General features: G+C 40.2%; 1 protein-coding gene across 8 annotated transcripts in view; it reads left to right on the top strand.

The window, feature by feature from the left end:
• LOC132906846 (voltage-dependent T-type calcium channel subunit alpha-1G) overlaps positions 1-12,828 on the top strand; it is a 107,927-nt gene extending 95,099 nt beyond the window's left edge. For 7 of the 8 annotated variants that reach the window (XM_060959405.1, XM_060959404.1, XM_060959408.1 and 4 more), the window contains 12 exons: positions 38-384; positions 649-841; positions 919-1,068; positions 1,927-2,307; positions 2,869-3,061; positions 3,144-3,405; positions 3,517-3,647; positions 3,721-3,870; positions 4,089-4,381; positions 5,397-5,676; positions 6,184-6,443; positions 7,268-12,828. In XM_060959405.1, the coding sequence (XP_060815388.1) occupies positions 38-384; positions 649-841; positions 919-1,068; positions 1,927-2,307; positions 2,869-3,061; positions 3,144-3,405; positions 3,517-3,647; positions 3,721-3,870; positions 4,089-4,381; positions 5,397-5,676; positions 6,184-6,443; positions 7,268-8,197 (3,570 nt within the window). In that variant the 3' untranslated portion in view covers positions 8,198-12,828. Of the gene's footprint in view, positions 1-37; positions 385-648; positions 842-918; positions 1,069-1,926; positions 2,308-2,868; positions 3,062-3,143; positions 3,406-3,516; positions 3,648-3,720; positions 3,871-4,088; positions 4,382-5,396; positions 5,677-6,183; positions 6,444-6,527; positions 6,554-7,267 lie in introns of all 8 variants that reach the window. The other variant, XM_060959407.1, reaches the window with a different exon arrangement.
• Positions 12,829-17,570: the final 4,742 nt, after the last annotated feature.

Raw genomic sequence — 17,570 nt, 5'->3', positions numbered from 1 at the left:
GTAATAAAGTAATCATGGGGATTAATATATTTTAAAGATGCGATGGATTAGCGATCTTTCGCGAAGGAACTCGTTGCGTGGAAATGAAAACATTCAGTCGCCGACGAGAAAAACTTTACCTCTAGACGAGGTGCCTATGCAATGCTCAACGGCACGTACAATCAATAATCTGTCAATGGAGACTGGTCCACTGCCCAGAATTAAACGACTTCCCGATCAAGATGATGACAATCCCCGTACAGACGAACAGACGCCTCCCTTGAATGGTCATGGTAGTGCAAGCAGCATCGAGAGAATTAAAAAAATATTCATGTTTTTTGAACCGAAAGGATGCCTTAAGGAACGTGATGATTACTCGCTTTACATTTTTCCACCGAATAACAGGTACGTTTGCGCGTGTGCGCGACACCTTATGTACGATATTTTCTTAAAAAGAAATCCATTTACTTCAAGTACTTCGAGACAAGAAAAATACGATTGAATTACTCGATACATTTTTTAATATTCCTTTTTTTAATGAAAATCAAATATGTTCGGATTGTTAAATATTTAAAAATATCATCGATACAAATTTTTACTATGATTAAGTGTTCCTCGATTTAACAACGAACGATCGTTCCACAAATTGCAAACGTATTTACGTTTCAGATTTCGCGTTTTATGTCGGCAGTTAGTCGATCAAAGATGGTTCGATAACGTGGTTCTCTTTTTCATTGGTCTGAATTGTATCACACTGGCGATGGAACGGCCAAATATACCACCGGATAGTGGAGAAAGAGTTTTTTTATCCACTGCGAATTACATTTTTACCGCGGTGTTTGCTGTTGAGATGTTTATCAAGGTAACAAAGAAGTTTTGATATCTCTGTGAAAAAGAGAGAGAATATTTTCTACGAAAACGGATTACAATTTGTCGCAGGTTGTTGCATCTGGTATGCTGTACGGCTCCGACGCTTATTTTACTTCAGGATGGAATATTATGGACGGAGTTCTTGTGATCATTTCCATAATCGACTTATCAATGTCCCTACTGTCGGCGAGTAGTCCAAGAATATTTGGAATACTGAGGGTACGTTTTTCTCTTTAACGTGATTCTATCCTAAATTGACTTTTACATTTGTTTCTCTTCTTTTTCTTTCTTTCTCTTTTTTATTGTATATAAAATGCGAAGAAAACACGCCAAAGAGATTTGCGCATGTTATATTCAACAGTATGAAATAGAATAAATTTGTTTTTAATCCTCGTATTTCTCTAATTAAATCAAAGCACCGATTTTCATTTGTTCCATCGAATTCGAATACTCTATTTTCCACATTTTGATTTACGGTTCAATTTCACGAAATTTTCTACACAGGTAGCATTTAATTTCGTTGGAATCTGCGTATACACAGGCACACAATCTACACCGTTTTAAAATTGAGATATTTTTATAGAATGAGTAAATAATTAACCCTTTGATACATAGTGTCGTGCCTGTCGTGTCGCGCCTTTACGCATATCAGAGTTGATAATGACGTGACAGGGACGTCACTTGACGTAGCAGAGACGTCACTTGACGCCAAGATGCTAATAACAATCGATGAATAAGTATGTGAATAAATCAATGCCTAGCACATGTTACAATATACGTTATACATGAGTATTACTCATTGTATACAGTACATTGTATACAAATTACACTAATATTTGAAACATTTCACCATTTAAAGCGATTAATAAAAAACTAATGAAAAACAATTATCGTGAAAAATATTTTTCAAACTCTTCATAAACGCTCGCGATTATACTTTCCCATTTTAATCATCCACCACTGAATAAATGAAATGAAATAAAATTGACACTGATTCGGGACACATAATAATCGTGTTTCGCGTAACTTTCTCACCTGTTATCAAATAACCCTAATCTTTAATTCGTATCGTTGCAGGTTTTTAGACTTTTAAGGTCACTAAGACCATTACGGGTTATTAATCGAGCTCCTGGTTTGAAACTGGTTGTTCAGACATTGTTATCCTCTTTACGACCTATCGGCAACATCGTTTTGATATGCTGTACTTTTTTCGTAATCTTCGGTATCTTGGGCGTGCAGCTCTTCAAGGGTGCCTTTTATTACTGCGAGGGGCCTGATATTAAAAATGTACGCAATAAGACGGACTGCCTGGCCGACAAACGCAACGTTTGGTTAAACAGAAAATACAATTTCGATGATCTTGGAAAAGCGTTGATGTCGTTGTTCGTATTATCATCGAGGGACGGATGGGTGAACATCATGTACACCGGACTCGACGCTGTAGGCGTCGATCAACAGGTAACGCGCTCGAGTGCGCCAATTTTATTTGCATATTATATTACCACTTCGCTTAATCTACACGTACCCTAGGGACATTTATTTTTTCCCCAAAGTTCTCTCTTTTTAATATCAACGTTGATTTTTAATTCGACCAGATTATCGGTCGCAATACCATAATTCCAAGTAGGATCGCCCATTAGATTTACTTTCTGATGGAAGATCGTTTTATCTCCTTTAGAGGGTATCCTTTTTACCATAGTGAAAACGATACTTCCAGTAAATAGAAATGACATTTGTAACGCGTAAATCGTTCCTGGTAACAGAATTTTTAACAGCTTTGATGGTATGTGTTCTTTGGTTAACGATACGAGCTTCGATTCTGTCGGTGAAATTATTTAAAAGTTTCAAAACGTCGATGAAAATGTACGTATAAAATATACGTATTCCAGAAAGAGGGTAAATGAAATGAAAATTTTAAACCGTGGTCTTACTTTAACGGTTATTATGAAATTAGTAACTGGTTTATCCTGATTGTCCGATTAGGTATACCTGCAAAGTATCCCTTGTTATCCGTTTCAGCCAATCGAGAATTATTCGGAATGGCGACTGCTTTACTTCATAGCTTTTATCCTGTTGGTTGGCTTCTTCGTCCTTAACATGTTCGTGGGCGTTGTGGTGGAAAATTTTCATAGATGTCGTGAGGAACAGGAGAAGGAGGAACGCGTGAGAAGAGCTGCCAAACGAGCCTTGCAAATGGAGAAAAAACGACGAAGTAAGAAAAGGAAGAGCGTGTTTTACATTTAACTGAACAAGATCGAAGAAACGAAATTAAAGCGGAACCATTCGATTCGCAGAAATGCACGAGCCACCCTACTACACGAACTACTCAAAATCGAGGCTATTCGTTCACAACGTTGTGACTTCTAAATATTTCGACCTAGCAATTGCTGCGGTGATCGGCCTGAATGTTGTTACCATGGCGATGGAATTTTACATGATGCCAAAAGCTCTGACTTACGCTCTAAAGATATTCAATTATTTCTTCACCGCGGTCTTCATCCTCGAATCTTTTATGAAACTCGTTGCCTTAGGTCTACATCTTTACCTTAAAGACAAGTACGTCGTATTTTCCTCAAAAAGTAAAAAGTAAAAAGTAAAAAGTAAAAAAAATAAAAATATTCTTTCGTGCGATATCAAATATTCAAATTATAAACTATTTCACTCTAGATGGAATCAATTAGACGTAGGAATCGTGATATTATCGGTGGTTGGTATAGTTCTCGAAGAAGTTGAGTCGAAGATCATTCCGATTAATCCTACGATAATTCGGGTAATGAGAGTTTTACGAATCGCTAGAGGTAAGTTACAAAAAGAAAAGAAAAGAAAAGGACAACGAAGGGGATCGGCTAACGACTGAAACGATTTTTGTAGTTTTGAAGTTGCTGAAAATGGCAAAAGGAATACGCGCCCTTTTAGATACGGTAATGCAGGCGTTACCGCAAGTTGGAAATCTAGGATTACTATTTTTTCTGCTCTTTTTCATCTTCGCAGCTCTTGGTGTAGAACTATTTGGCCGATTAGGTAAGCGCTAAATTATCCCAGAGAATTTTTCAAACAACGATTTTCTTCAAAACCAACTTACCTACCTCTCTTTGCTTATTCCTTCACGTACAATCGTTTTCCCCAGTTCTATTACAATTTCTGTCCTCTGCTGTCCACGTTGTATACTTTATATTATAGTACCGTTCGCTACCAGTTCCTGTAGGAATTTAGTCCACGATATATGTTAATTATTGCAGAATGTAACGACGATATGCCTTGCCAGGGTCTCGGGGAGCATGCGCATTTCAGTAATTTTGGTATGGCATTTCTAACGCTTTTTCGCGTAGCCACCGGCGACAATTGGAACGGTATCATGAAGGACACCCTGAGGGACGACTGCGACGAAGCAGCGGACTGCGTGAAGAATTGTTGCGTGAGCACCATTATAGCCCCGATATTTTTTGTAATTTTCGTGCTGATGGCACAATTCGTTCTTGTCAACGTCGTCGTCGCCGTGCTCATGAAACACCTCGAAGAAAGTCACAAACAGGTGAGAATACCTTACTCGTTGCGCTTAATTGATTTTCTATTTCTACGAATGAAATGTCTAATTCTTTATACCTAAATTACACGAATTAGTGTAATTAATAATTACAGTGTGTTGATCGTGTTCTGTAACGCGACCCACTCTTCGTACACTCGTCCACTTCTTCATCCATAATAATCTTTCGACAATAATGATTTCTGATATTTTAAAGTTTCCATATATCTGTTTTCAGTTGTATTTCCCTGTCTACGCTTTCCTTAACGTTCGCTCGGACCATCAATAAACTCTAAAGAACCATGAATCCTATGTCGAAAACTAATTCTTATCGACACTTATTCCATCTGCCATTAATAAAACTTATTGTTGCTGCCTGGTCCCATAGTTTTACGATGCTTTGTTTAACTCTAAGCGCTTGTTGGGTTTACTAATCTAACGTTTAAATCTTGCAACACGCAACATTTCCCTATTCTTCACTCGAGGGTACGTTCCGTACTTGCCAGTGATCGTTCGTCAGGGGACGCATATTATCTACCTGTTTCATTATGAATTAGCAAGGATACTTCCTTGCAGGAAATTACAACTGACGAATTTGTCCCTTGTTCTACCTGGAGTTTTCATCTGTATCACTTCACTCCTACTCAGTCAGACGCAGAGAAACGGCACCGTTTCGCTCACGTTTAACTTTCATCTGTGCACTGAGTGTTCGAAGTTATTCTTTGTGAAATATATTTTTGAAAGTTGTATTTAAGCTTTAAAACCTTGTGTTAGATTCTATCTAAATATTAATCTATTATCTCAATCGAGACAGCGAATTCGACCGATTCATGGCGTTGATGCTAATTAAAACGAGAATTTATGACTTTCGTTGAAGAGTTACACCGCAGACGCGTCTTTCCCCGAACACGGTACAACATACTGTGAAATAGAACGATTCGGTGTTCTGAAAGTGTAGATCTGTCGCGTTAAACTGTAATAAAATGAAAAGGAATCGATTTAAAGTTCAAAATCTATTTGTCAGATGGAAGACGAGCTTGACATGGAAACTCAGCTGGAGAGAGAATTGGCCGCGGAGCAGGAAGAGCTATTGGAGGTAGAGGAAGAAGAGGAAGACGAGGAAACGATGAAACGAGAAAGAGGAGACGATGGTGGCATCGAGGAGGATGACGACGTAAGAGAACGCGAGTCTATTTTAGTGACGAACGAGAAGATTCCTGTTAGGAGGAGACCTGGTCTTGCCAAAGTTCGTTCCTTGCCTGCGAATTTTATTTACAATCCGCCACAGGAGGAAAACTCAGACGGTACGTGTACAGTCAAATATTCGACAACTGAATGTAAATTATGAATAGATCTGACCAAGCCAACTCAATCGACGAATCGCGTAACGAATCTTTCAATTTTCCATTTTGCATTAGGCAAAACGATATTTAAAACTTGCATACGATTCTTGTGATTATTAAATTTAATTCATTCTTTGATAATTAAAATATCATTTGATTGTCGTCTGTAGTGTTACATCTCAATATTAGATACTAAATTCTAATATTGTAGGAAATTTTACATCTATCTGTTTAAAGCACTGGCAATGTATTTTTGTAATTTTGGGTATCGTCTTTCAAAGATCAAAGATCAAAATTTGTATGCGTATTTAAAATACTTTTCATAAGAAATTTTCTTATTATGAAATAAGACGTAATAGTCTAAAAGTATTTTATGTTTTTACGTTTATCAGGAAATTTTAAGCACGATAGTACGTGATTTTTTTAAACGAATAATCTAAAAGATATCGCAATTTCTACGTTTTATAGACGGAACGATTTTCGCGACGTTGTCGCGGCGCAATTCGTATCATCGTTCCAGTTCAAGACCGTCCAAGTTCAAATCGAAGCGTCGACAAACGTTTCACTCGGGGCATCACCAGAGGAGATCCTTACTGCCGATGCATTTTGAAGTCGCCGAAGTTTTCGAGAAGCCAGTGAGCAATCTAAGCGTGCCTCGAATTATTCCTCAACGCAACTACAGTGCAGCAAGCCGACAACCCACCCACGCGCAGCATCTAAGGTTACAGGTAAAATTATTTTTATTTTCTCTACGGACGACAAATTCTAAGCATGATTAGTTTTGATCGGGTTTATAATTTTATTTCCCTTAGGTAGGCAATTTTGTTAACAGTTACAAGTAAGTTTTCAGTTTGCAGATAAATCGATAAAGTAAAAAGAAAATAGCACGTGATGACCAGTTTGTTGTTCTATGCTTTGCGTTCCGAGCACGTACGAGAAGCTTCCCAGAAGCCAAACTGATCAACTCTATTTTTTACCAATTTCTCATCTTTCTTACATAAGTAGACGATCAAAGTTGAATTTTCAGAAAACAAGTTACGTACTCGCGTGAGTCTGTTCATTACGAGAAGATGACATAAACGATAGAAAATTCCGAGATGAATGTGAAAAAACAGCCTTTGCAACGTCATCCCTTTTCTTGTTTCTCGATCGATGGAGTTGGTCGATGCGACTTCTCGATAGCCTGCGCAATACTATTTCAATCGTATAGTACACGTATAGTAATGTGTTCATCGTTCTCTACAAATCTTCAATCATCGTGCACATCAAGGTGTCAAATACAAACTCATTTGCCACGCTAATTATTTTATTGTTAAACATAGTGTCCATCGTTTCATTTAATACTTCTCACAAAACTCCTCACAAAAAAAAAAAAAAGAAAAAAATGAAAAAGAAAATAAAAATCATCACTTACCTCCACAAAGAATCCTACATCTCAAAGTGAATTCCAGAAAGCAACACACTCTGGCACACTTAATTTCCTTCGCTATTCACGAAGCAATTAATCATCGTGATTTCTCACCGATTAATATATGCTAATTTACGTTGGCAGGCGACCAGCAGCAACGGACAAGAGAACAAGTGTTTCTTGAGCGTGATCAAACCTCCAACGAGTTCTTCCCCGGTGTCACCGGCCGGCTCGGTAACCACGCTAGCCTGTCCTAAACTAAGCAGCGATCGTTATCTTTTGCCAACGGCCACTATTTACCCGTCCAAGGCAACGTTGAGTCGCAGGCCATCGAGCGACACGCAGTCACAGTCCGACACGAACGTGAGCGTCGGTACCGCGAGCAACGTCCCTTCCAGAACGCCGAGCGTGTCGAACGATTACACGGAAAACGATGCATCGAAGGGTAGCAACAAATTGGACGATTCTAAGAAAACGAAAAACGAGCGACGGGTATCTGCTCCACCGACGGACGATCTTGACGTGCAGTCGATCATTAACGAAAGGAGACCGTCCAAGCTCAAGTGCGGATATTCCCTGGCAATGGCGGACAGCGTCGGTGACCAATACTCTCCGTCGATTCGTACGCGCAGCTACGTATACGTCACCGACCAACGATCGGAGGAGGTGTCGCCGATATCGACCGGTAACATGAGCGACAGCATGATGGGAAGCACGAGCGTGAGCACGAGCGTGAGCACGAGTGCAAGCGCAAGCGCTAGTGCAACCGCAAGCGCGAGTGTAAGCGCAAACGCGAGTGCAAGCGCGAGTGCAAGCGCGAGTGCAAGCGGAACCGACAGCGGTGGCGCTAATGGAAGCGGTAGCAGGAACGGAATCGCCGTGGTGAATATACCGGAAGCGGTTTGTACGACCATTGGCTCGGACGTTCGCATATACGTGGACGATACCGACTCGACGAGCAGCAACAGCCATCACAGGAGGAAATCCAACGAGGAGACGGCGGACGAGTCAACGACCGTTTCGTCCGTCACCGCGGTCCATGATGGAACCGACGTAGTAATGGAAGAATCGTAGGGGAGGTCCGAGTGATTCGACAGAGCGTGTTCCGGTACACCGTCGGATCCTTCTTAAAGATCGAATGGCCATCGCGCGATCTATACTCCTATCTGAAATGCGTTTAGAGAAACGGATTCTAAAAAGAAAAAAAGAAAAATACTAAAAAAAAAAAAGAAAACAAAAAGCAAAAGTAATCGGTTCTACCGAGAAACGGTATAGATTTCTATGTAACTGCTAGCCGACCATGGTATCCACGGCAAAGTACCATGGAGGGTTCTGCGAGGGTTCAATGTTTGGGCTCTAAGAAAGACTGTAGTGCATGACAATATAGTCGTTATATTCTAGTAACTTTGCCGCCGTGAACTTGCCAAAGATAGGGAGCAGGAGGTTTAGGGAAGATCGGGAACATCGGAAGGGTGGATGGATGGCGTTTTCCGGACAGGGAAACGGATTCGCTGTTGGTCGAGCGAGTAACCGAAAGCGAAGATCAATGGGAATCGAAGGTACGGGAGAACGTGTTCGATCACGGATAGAACAATTGTGTGTTTTCAGCGCGCAAAACGGAATAGTTCGAAGGGATGACGTGAATGAGAGATCGCGTGTACGCGTTAGCGAACGGTTGAACGCGCGTGCAAACGACAAGCGAGGGCAACCAAAGAAAAAAAAAAGAAAAAAAAAAGGAAAAAGAAAATCAGAAGAAATGAAAAAAAAGAAATGAAAAACCTATGACAATCTATTATTGCCAGCGGAACCGATCTTACGTTCCGTTAAAGAATACACCGTGGAAGTCGATCCGTAGGAATTGGTAGGATGAAGAACGATGTAGTTCTGCGTCAATAATTAGAGAATTTATGTAGTCGTTAGGTAAAAAAAAAAAAAAAAAAGAAAAAAACAAATTTGTCGAGTCTACGCGACAATTGCAATTAATCGGACCACACTTTCTCGCCTTTCCTTTTTCTCCAGCTCGTCGAATAAATAACGCGTGTCGTTCGCAGGAATGTTTCGAGAGCCGCGGCGGATCGTGGGTAGCTCTCGACGGAGAAACAGAAAGGTGCCAAACCGAACATACGGAAAACAATGAGGGAAAATGAAGCATAAACGCGATGAAAGAGAGAAGAGCACGAACGTAAATGGTCATTACCGAAGTGCCAGAAAATCTAGATAAAAAAAAAAACAGTTTCGGACTATAAAAGAAATTAGGGAAACAGAATAAAAAGTAGCGTAGTCTTATCGCGGAACGGAGATTTTAGCTGCGGGGAGACAGGAAGAACAAACGGAACAAAAAATCTCGTGTATTAACAGTAGACGTTAAGAGCTTCGTAATTAAATATTCTCAGAACCAACGTGATGCGTGGTCGAAACGGTGGAAGAATGGGGAGGCCGAACAAATATTGTTACGATTGGCTAAAGTAATAAACAGCCAGTTCATAGCTTAGTCGATTATAATGGTATTTTTGTCACCTCTTTCACGCTAACTCTATATAACGAAACAAAAGAAGCAAACTCGACGATTAGCTCGGAACTCGAGGTAAATACGATTAGGAACTTAAGACTAACTCCGACGTTGTGATAATCTTTAATACAAATTGAAACTCGTACAATCTACAATCTCTATGTCAATTGGTATTAACTTGGACAGGTTCACGTGGAAAGCTATGACGACACCAGCTGCCGTGTACTAGCGAATAAATCCTGCGGCGACTGACGATGAGTCAAATATTCTCTTCGTTTCCTTCTCTTCGTTTCTTTCTCGCGTTCTAGAACGTTCTTCTCGTTAACATCTGTGATATACTTTAATCGTAGTGTATTTCCTATATAAAAAAATAGAGAGAGAGAGAGAGAGAGAGAGAGTGAGAGTGAGAGAGAGAGAGAGAGAACAAAATGCGCGACAAGGGTAAATGGAGGGAGCGAAGATAGCAGAACGACAAGCAAAGAGCAGAGAACAAAAATGAAACAGCAATTAAAGAAAGAAGAAAATACGAAACGATGGTAGTGCGACTTTTTAGTAAAAATAAAATGAAAGGAACATAAAAGAAGGACGAGCGCGGAACTATGGTTTGAAGTGAGAAATAAAAGAAAAAATAAAAAAATAAATATAATAAACACAAATATATAAATACGATAGAAGAAACTCTACTGTACATACATACACTTACGAATATTCTATACTATACACTCGGTGTGGTTTATTTTGATACTACCGCGTGCGGTAATATTTAACGATTGTCGGGGATAAATTCAACAAATTAGAAATGAAGAAAAAATAGTAAAAGAAAAAAAAATTAAGAAGAAGAAAAAGGAGTAATTAAATAAAAGTAAAAGAAGAGTGCAAGTATAAAGTAAAAAAATTCTATGCCTTCTAACGTTGACGGACGTTGACGAACCTTCGTGCGGTGGTGGTGCCCGCGCTTCGAACGATCAAAGGCAATTGGTGATTTCTCTTCGTTGACTCGAAGTTTCATAGGTTGCTAAAACGTTAACGAGCGCTGTGCGCCACGTTGCTTTTTAAAAGAAAAAAAAGAAAAAAAAGAATATGAAAAAAGAAAAAAGCGATAGTCACGCGACTGAATCGAACGATCGATCGATCGATCGAACGAAAGAAGCAATCTTCGGTTCCAACAGGTTCGATTATCAGCTGCCTCGCGTGTTACGTGTTACTTCGATCGTTCGATAATCATAGGCGTAACGAACTATTACCAACGCTATAAATAATAATAGTCTCTTTGTGTAACTCGTTGAACCTGTTAAATCGAGACAGCTGTTAATTAATAATCGCTGTGGGGGCGATCAATTCGTTTCAATTACCTGTTAATCGTTAATCGTCCGACGAGAGAGACAATCGTTAGCGAAACGTACGATGGCGGATAGATTTCGGCGGACCCTTTCGTCATCGATCGATTTATCGTACGATCCCAATAGTAAACGAAACTACGTAGTGGTATGGACTGTTCATAGTCAAAACTTACTCCGTTTAAAAGGTCTAATGCAAATCTTGTACGCACAATCACGCCTATTCTACTCTTACGACTTACGTAAAAACGACGGATCTCCGTTTCAATGTTCTGCTTGTTGCGATTATCCATTCGAAATTGTTACGTTAAACAAGTGAAGAAATTTCTGATGAATTTACGAGACAGGGAAGGATCGATGCTATTCGTTAATCGTAAGGAATAGATAACGAAGAAACGAAGGAAAGGAAGAACGTGTGACGAAAATGTAGAGTCAAGCTGTTGGTCGAGGTGAAACTATTCATAATGGTGGCGTATTGGACTTCCTTGGACCTTTTAATCAGAAATCCTAGATTATAATGTATCCGTATAATATACATATATATACATATATAAATGCGTGTGTATATATATATACACGGTACACGTACATGATTAACGTATAACGCGCGTCTCTCTGGCACCACGACCGAGTTTCGATAGCTCGATAGCGTTAGACGACTGACCTCCGAATTATAGTTTACTCTAGCCACGGGATGAATCGTGCGACAGCGCGCGAGAATTCGCCGTTCAGTTGCACGAGTATTTGTTTAGCGAAACAGACAGTAAAAAGCAAGTGAAGAGTTTAGAAGAAATAAAAGAGAACTAAAAAGATGAGTAAAAGAGAGAAGAAAAGGCGAATCTACTTACGTATGTGCGCAACATGGCGATGGAACAATTTCTATCCGCGAGAGAATCCGATGAAGACGAAAAAGAAGAAGAAAAAGAAGAAGAAAGGGAAGTTGTGTTAGAATAAGGAGAAGGAAAGTGGAAAATAAAAGAAATGGGAGAAATGGAAGAAAAATATAAACGAATAAAATTAACAAAATGAAGAGTATATACATATATGCGTACATACATATATGAACACATATACGTATATATACACATAATTACGTGAATAATAAGTACAAGAGATGAAATCGTGCACGCGCACGTACATCAGAGTTATTAAACGTGTTATTCAGTGTACTTGTTGCCGCGTGCCTCTCGAGTCTGTTCTTCGCCCCTGAACGAGGCAGTGCGTAATCGTCTATTTAAGAAAAAAAAAAAGAAAAAAAGGGAAAACCAACAAATGAAAAGTAACAAAAAAGAAATAAAAGAAAGAAAAAATTACAAAAAAAAGAAAGAGAAGGAAGAGACAGATATAAAGGAGAAGTAAAAGAAGAACAATAATGGAGGAGGAAGGATAAGGAAGAAACGCGATGAAAGCCAGGGGGAATAAGGAAGAAGACGGTAGAGGGAAGAAGAGAAAATGTAAAATAAAGAAAAAAGAAAAAAAAAAAGAAATAAAACGAAGAATGGCTAGCCGCCCTCAAATGTATCGTGCTATTTTAATTACAACAGTAACGTACCAGGCGTGGTCCATACGACCGCCGAGAAGCGTCCTTTATGTCTGCCTGATGCGTACATGTGCGTATACGTGAATTTTTTCGGGGAGAAGTCTAGCCACGTGAATGTTCGATCGAATTTCGAAAGAAGAAAGGCAAAAATTAGGAAAGGGAAGAGAGAGGAAATGAGAGTATGGGAGAGAGGTGGAGAGAAAGGTTGAATGCGTGAGTGCGAATGTGCGAGAGAATGGAAGAACACGACGATAGAAGCGTAGAACAAGACTAAATATGTACAAATGTAATAAATTGAATGACGATTACGTTGAATTGACTCCGTGACTTTTTATTTATTACTTTCCCTACTATTTTGTTTTTATATTTAATGAACGCTTTGGATTTTTAGAGTTTAATTTTGCGTAATAGAAAAGAAATATATATATAGGCTGTTCGGCTACAGGTGTAAGGAAATTCAAGTGCCTGTGCGCGGGCAAGCCGCCTTACACGAACGAGAAAGGGTCAGTCTAAACAGCGGGGCGCAATGATTCTCAGACCGAAAAACTCACACGGATGATAGTTTACTCGTAAAAGTCATAGAGTTTGACCAACGAGCAAGAAGGTTATGACATTTAGAGATGTAAAAGACCCTCGCGACGTTTTGCGAAAGAAATAGTAGATTGAACATTAAACCTGCTTACTCATAGAAATCCATAAGAAGATTGGATGGAGTTATTCAATTCTAAAATACTCTATTCTTATTTATATTTTACTAAGTATCAAAAGTATTTATTATTATTAGTTTCACTTCTAAATTATATCTGGATTTTATTTCACTAATATAGTATACTATAGATACATTAATACGAAGTCAGGATCGCAGCCAATTAGCTCATATTACTTGCCATATAATTAATAATTATACCAGTTATATACTTAATTATTTTACTGTATAGCGATACAATTAGTAATTATATATCAAATAATACTGACTGCCCAGGTCTCACCACGTGGAGATGCTGCAAATGGAGATTCACCCTATCCACAACCCATCCGACTTCCTTTTACGTAAAGCAAAATCTTAACGATTCGTCATCGAATAAATCCTTTTGGTGTGCATTTGCATAATGTTGAAAACGAACAGCACAGGGAACTTTAGCAAGAAAAACCGACGCGAGAACTAGAAATCCGACAAGGATTCATGAAAACGTGAAATCTAAAAATTATGTATCTAAATTATCTAAATTATCTAAATACCTGAAATTATGTAATTATGATCACTGTTGTGATCGTTGCCCACACGCATGTGCGTGTTCGAGCGATAAACGTTCAGTTCGAGCCCCCTCGCGAACGCGACCGCGGAATTCGAAAAATCGAAAGGCAAACCAGAGACGAGAATATGCTCCACTCGTGCTAGATTCACCGTAGATTTTTTAAATAAATTTCCAGAAACAGGTTGGTCACGTGAAAACGCGCCTACTCGACCTTTTTTTTTCGTGGAGGAAAATCTTCATAGCCGGGTAGTGTCGGATTCGTACCGGCTAAAACCTCCACGGTGGCCATACTTGGCGCATGGTGGAGGGGGCCCTAGAACCACACTAAGCATGACATCACTAGCCCCCTACGCGCAGAGTTTACATCGAGTTATGCGAATCTAACTAAAGACGGCATGCGCGGCCACCAACGATGTCCAACGGTGTCCAACGGTGTCCAATGATGTCCAACGATGTCCAACGATGTCCAACGATGTCCAACGATATCCAACGATGTCCCACGGTGAAGTCCAGTCTAGATCATCAGAAATTCTTTTCGCGGCTTTTGGTGACCCAAACTGGACGGGTGCGTAGTTCTCAGCTTGGTATCGTTTTCCAAAGGTTAATCTGCTGATTAATTTTTGGAAAACGATGCCAATTACCAGGTCTCACCACGTGGAGGTGACTACGCACGAGACCCGCCCATGATTTATTTAACATTATGCATCGGTCTCGACGTTCAACCTGCTGGCAGGAATGTCGAGTTCTGACTCTACGTGATCATGGGCCTGCGTAAAGAGATAGCTGTTTCGTAGCCTAACTGCGAAACATATATCTCCAACGCAGCGGTTACACGAATCTCTACAAACGTAAAACAAAGCTTACACGACGCAATATCTATCTAACACACAACGATTACATCGATCAGTACAAACATCATACAATAATTCGCAACCCTATAGGCTACATTCCGTATCAAAGATACATTTGTCTAACTTGGAACGAAAGAAAAGAAATGAGGCTACTATGGAAAAAGAGCTCCAACAATCAGACTATGAAAGAAAACGCGATCTCTCGAAAGAACTAACAAACCTACGCGACGTACCCCCGTGCACCAGATAACCCTAAGGTTCAGCCTAACCCAAGCACTGACCTTCGCCCGATTCCTGTCACGTCGTTTGGATCTTATCACGGTCGATGGCACTTACCGATGATACCAGTGACCAGCAAATGGGACTGCGATTTATCACACTCCAACGGAACATGTTGAACTCCGGGAGGGACCGCTGAACAGTATTACAAAGGCAAAGCCCCAACAGCACAGTGGGGTCCACCCCCACGGGTTCGATCAAAATTACGGAGGACGTGAAATGCAGGTCCCTGTCCAAGTACCGAAGTACCAATCGGACAGCATTGCGGACCCGCGACTCAATCGTCAACAGATTTACAGGTATCACCAGCGCGATCACGGTCGATGGAACTTAACGATGATACCAGTGACCAGCAAATGGGCCTGCGATTTAACACACTCCAACGGAACATGTTGAACTCTGGGAGGGACCGCTGAACAGTATTACAAAGGCAAAGCCCCAACAGCACAGTGGGGTCCACCCCCACGGGTTCGATCAAAATTACGGAGGACGTGAAATGCAGGTCCCTGTCCAAGTAAGGAAGTACCAATCGGACAGCATCGCGGACCCGCGACTCAATCGTCAATAGATTTACAGGTATCACCAGCGTGATCACGGTCGATGGTACTTAACGATGATATCAGTGACCAGCAAATGGGACTGCGTTTTAACACACTCCAACTGAACATGTTGAACTCGGGGAGGGACCGCTGAACAGTATTACAAAGGCAAGGCCCCAACAGCACAGTGGGGTCCACCCCCACGGGTTCGATCAGAATTACGGAGGACGTGAAATGCAGGTCCCTGTCCAAGTACCGAAATACCAATCGGACAGCATTGCGGAGCCGCGACTCAATCGTCAACAGATTCACAAGTATCACCAGCGTGATGACAACGCCCGCGATTCGAGGCAAACGACGAGCAGTCGTCGAGACAAAAGGTGTCTTTGGGAAAGCTATGAATCCAAAGAGTTGTCCAGTGCACGTTGACCCGCACGTACCCGGGATACGCTCGAGCGAGTACGTCGCGCAACGGTTTGAAAGAACTGAGAGATCGGGAATCGATAAATTGCGGGTACAATGTTTCAAGTGTGGTAAGCGAGGGGATCAAGAGAGACGAGATCTGTATTTTTCGTTCCAAGATGGATAAGTATCTTTGTACGGAATGAGCTTCCAGAGCACATAACATAGGTATCTATCTTATGATTAATTAAGGCTAAAACGCACGCATCCCACGTTGTCCCATGGTGTCCCACGATGTCCCACGTTGTCCCACGATGTCCCTCGGTGCCCCCGCGGGGGGGCCTTAGTCCAGTCTAGATCACCCAAACTATTTTGGATGATCAAGACCAGACTATATTCAAGTAGTTTTTAGCTTGATATCGTTTTTCAAATAATAATACTAATATTTAAGATAGTAGTTGGTGTATTATTATTTGGAAAACGATACCAATTACCGGGACCCACCACGAGGAGGTAACTACGCTCGGGTCCCATTTACATAAACAGTTTTTAAGCAGTATTCATTTAAATCAGTGAATGTAGAGTTGCTTTCGATTAGTTGTACAAGTGTTATAAATTAAGAGCATAATTACTTTGAATTAACGGGAGGATATGGTTATAAATTATTGCTGTATTTGTTAAGAATTAATGGAGTAATTGTTTTAGATCGATGGCTTAAATGTTATAAATGAAAGGTTTAAATGTGTAAATTAATGGCTTAAATGTTATAAATTAATGGTTTAGATGTTGTAAATTAATAGTATAAATGTTATAAATTAATGGTCTAAATGTCATAAAGTAATAGTTTAAATATTAGAAGTTAATGCCGTAAATATATGAAATAACAGTTTTAATGTTGTAAATTAATAGCTTAAACGTTATAAATTAATAGCTTAAATGTTATAAATTAATGGCTTAAATGCTATAAATTAATTATTTAAGTGTTGTAAATTAATGGCATAGACGTTATAAATTACTAGTTGCAATGTTATTGTTTGGCTTTTTTTTTGTTTACCTTATATTCAAATTCTTCTTCGACGTTCACTCTTCGGGAGTTCAAGCAGGAAAGAACTCGCGCGCGACTTGCGTGTTCCTTATATAACTTGACAAGGTGTGGGGGGGGATGTTAATCAAACGATGTTAATCAAGAGCGACGAGATTTATATTTTTCGTTCCAAGATGGATATGTATTTTTGTACGCAATGAGCTTACAATGGACCTAACATAGGTATCTATCTTATGATTAATTAAGGCTAAAACGCACGCATCCCACGTTGTCCCACGTTGTCCCACGTCGTCCAACGACGTCCCACGGTGTCCCACGGTGCAGTCCAGTCTAAATCATCCAAAATTCTTTTGGCGGCCTTTGGTGACCCAAACTGGACTGGTGCGTAGTTCTTAGCTTGGTATCGTTTTCCAAAGGTTAATCAACTGATTAATTTTTGGAAAACGATGCCAATTACCAGGTCTCACCACGTGGAGGTGACTACGCACGAGACCCGCCCATGATTTATTTAACATTATGCATCGGTCTCGACGTTCAACCTGCTGGCAGGAATGTCGAGTTCTGACTCTACGTGATCATGGGCCTGCGTAAAGAGATAGCTGTTTCGTAGCCTAACTGCGAAACATATATCTCCAACGCAGCGGTTACACGAATCTCTACAAACGTAAAACAAAGCTTACACGACGCAA

This window comes from Bombus pascuorum, chromosome 5 (assembly GCF_905332965.1).
Source record: "Bombus pascuorum chromosome 5, iyBomPasc1.1, whole genome shotgun sequence".
Classification (NCBI taxonomy): Eukaryota; Metazoa; Arthropoda; class Insecta; order Hymenoptera; family Apidae; genus Bombus; species Bombus pascuorum.
This window is presented reverse-complemented; position numbering and strand designations above follow the sequence as displayed.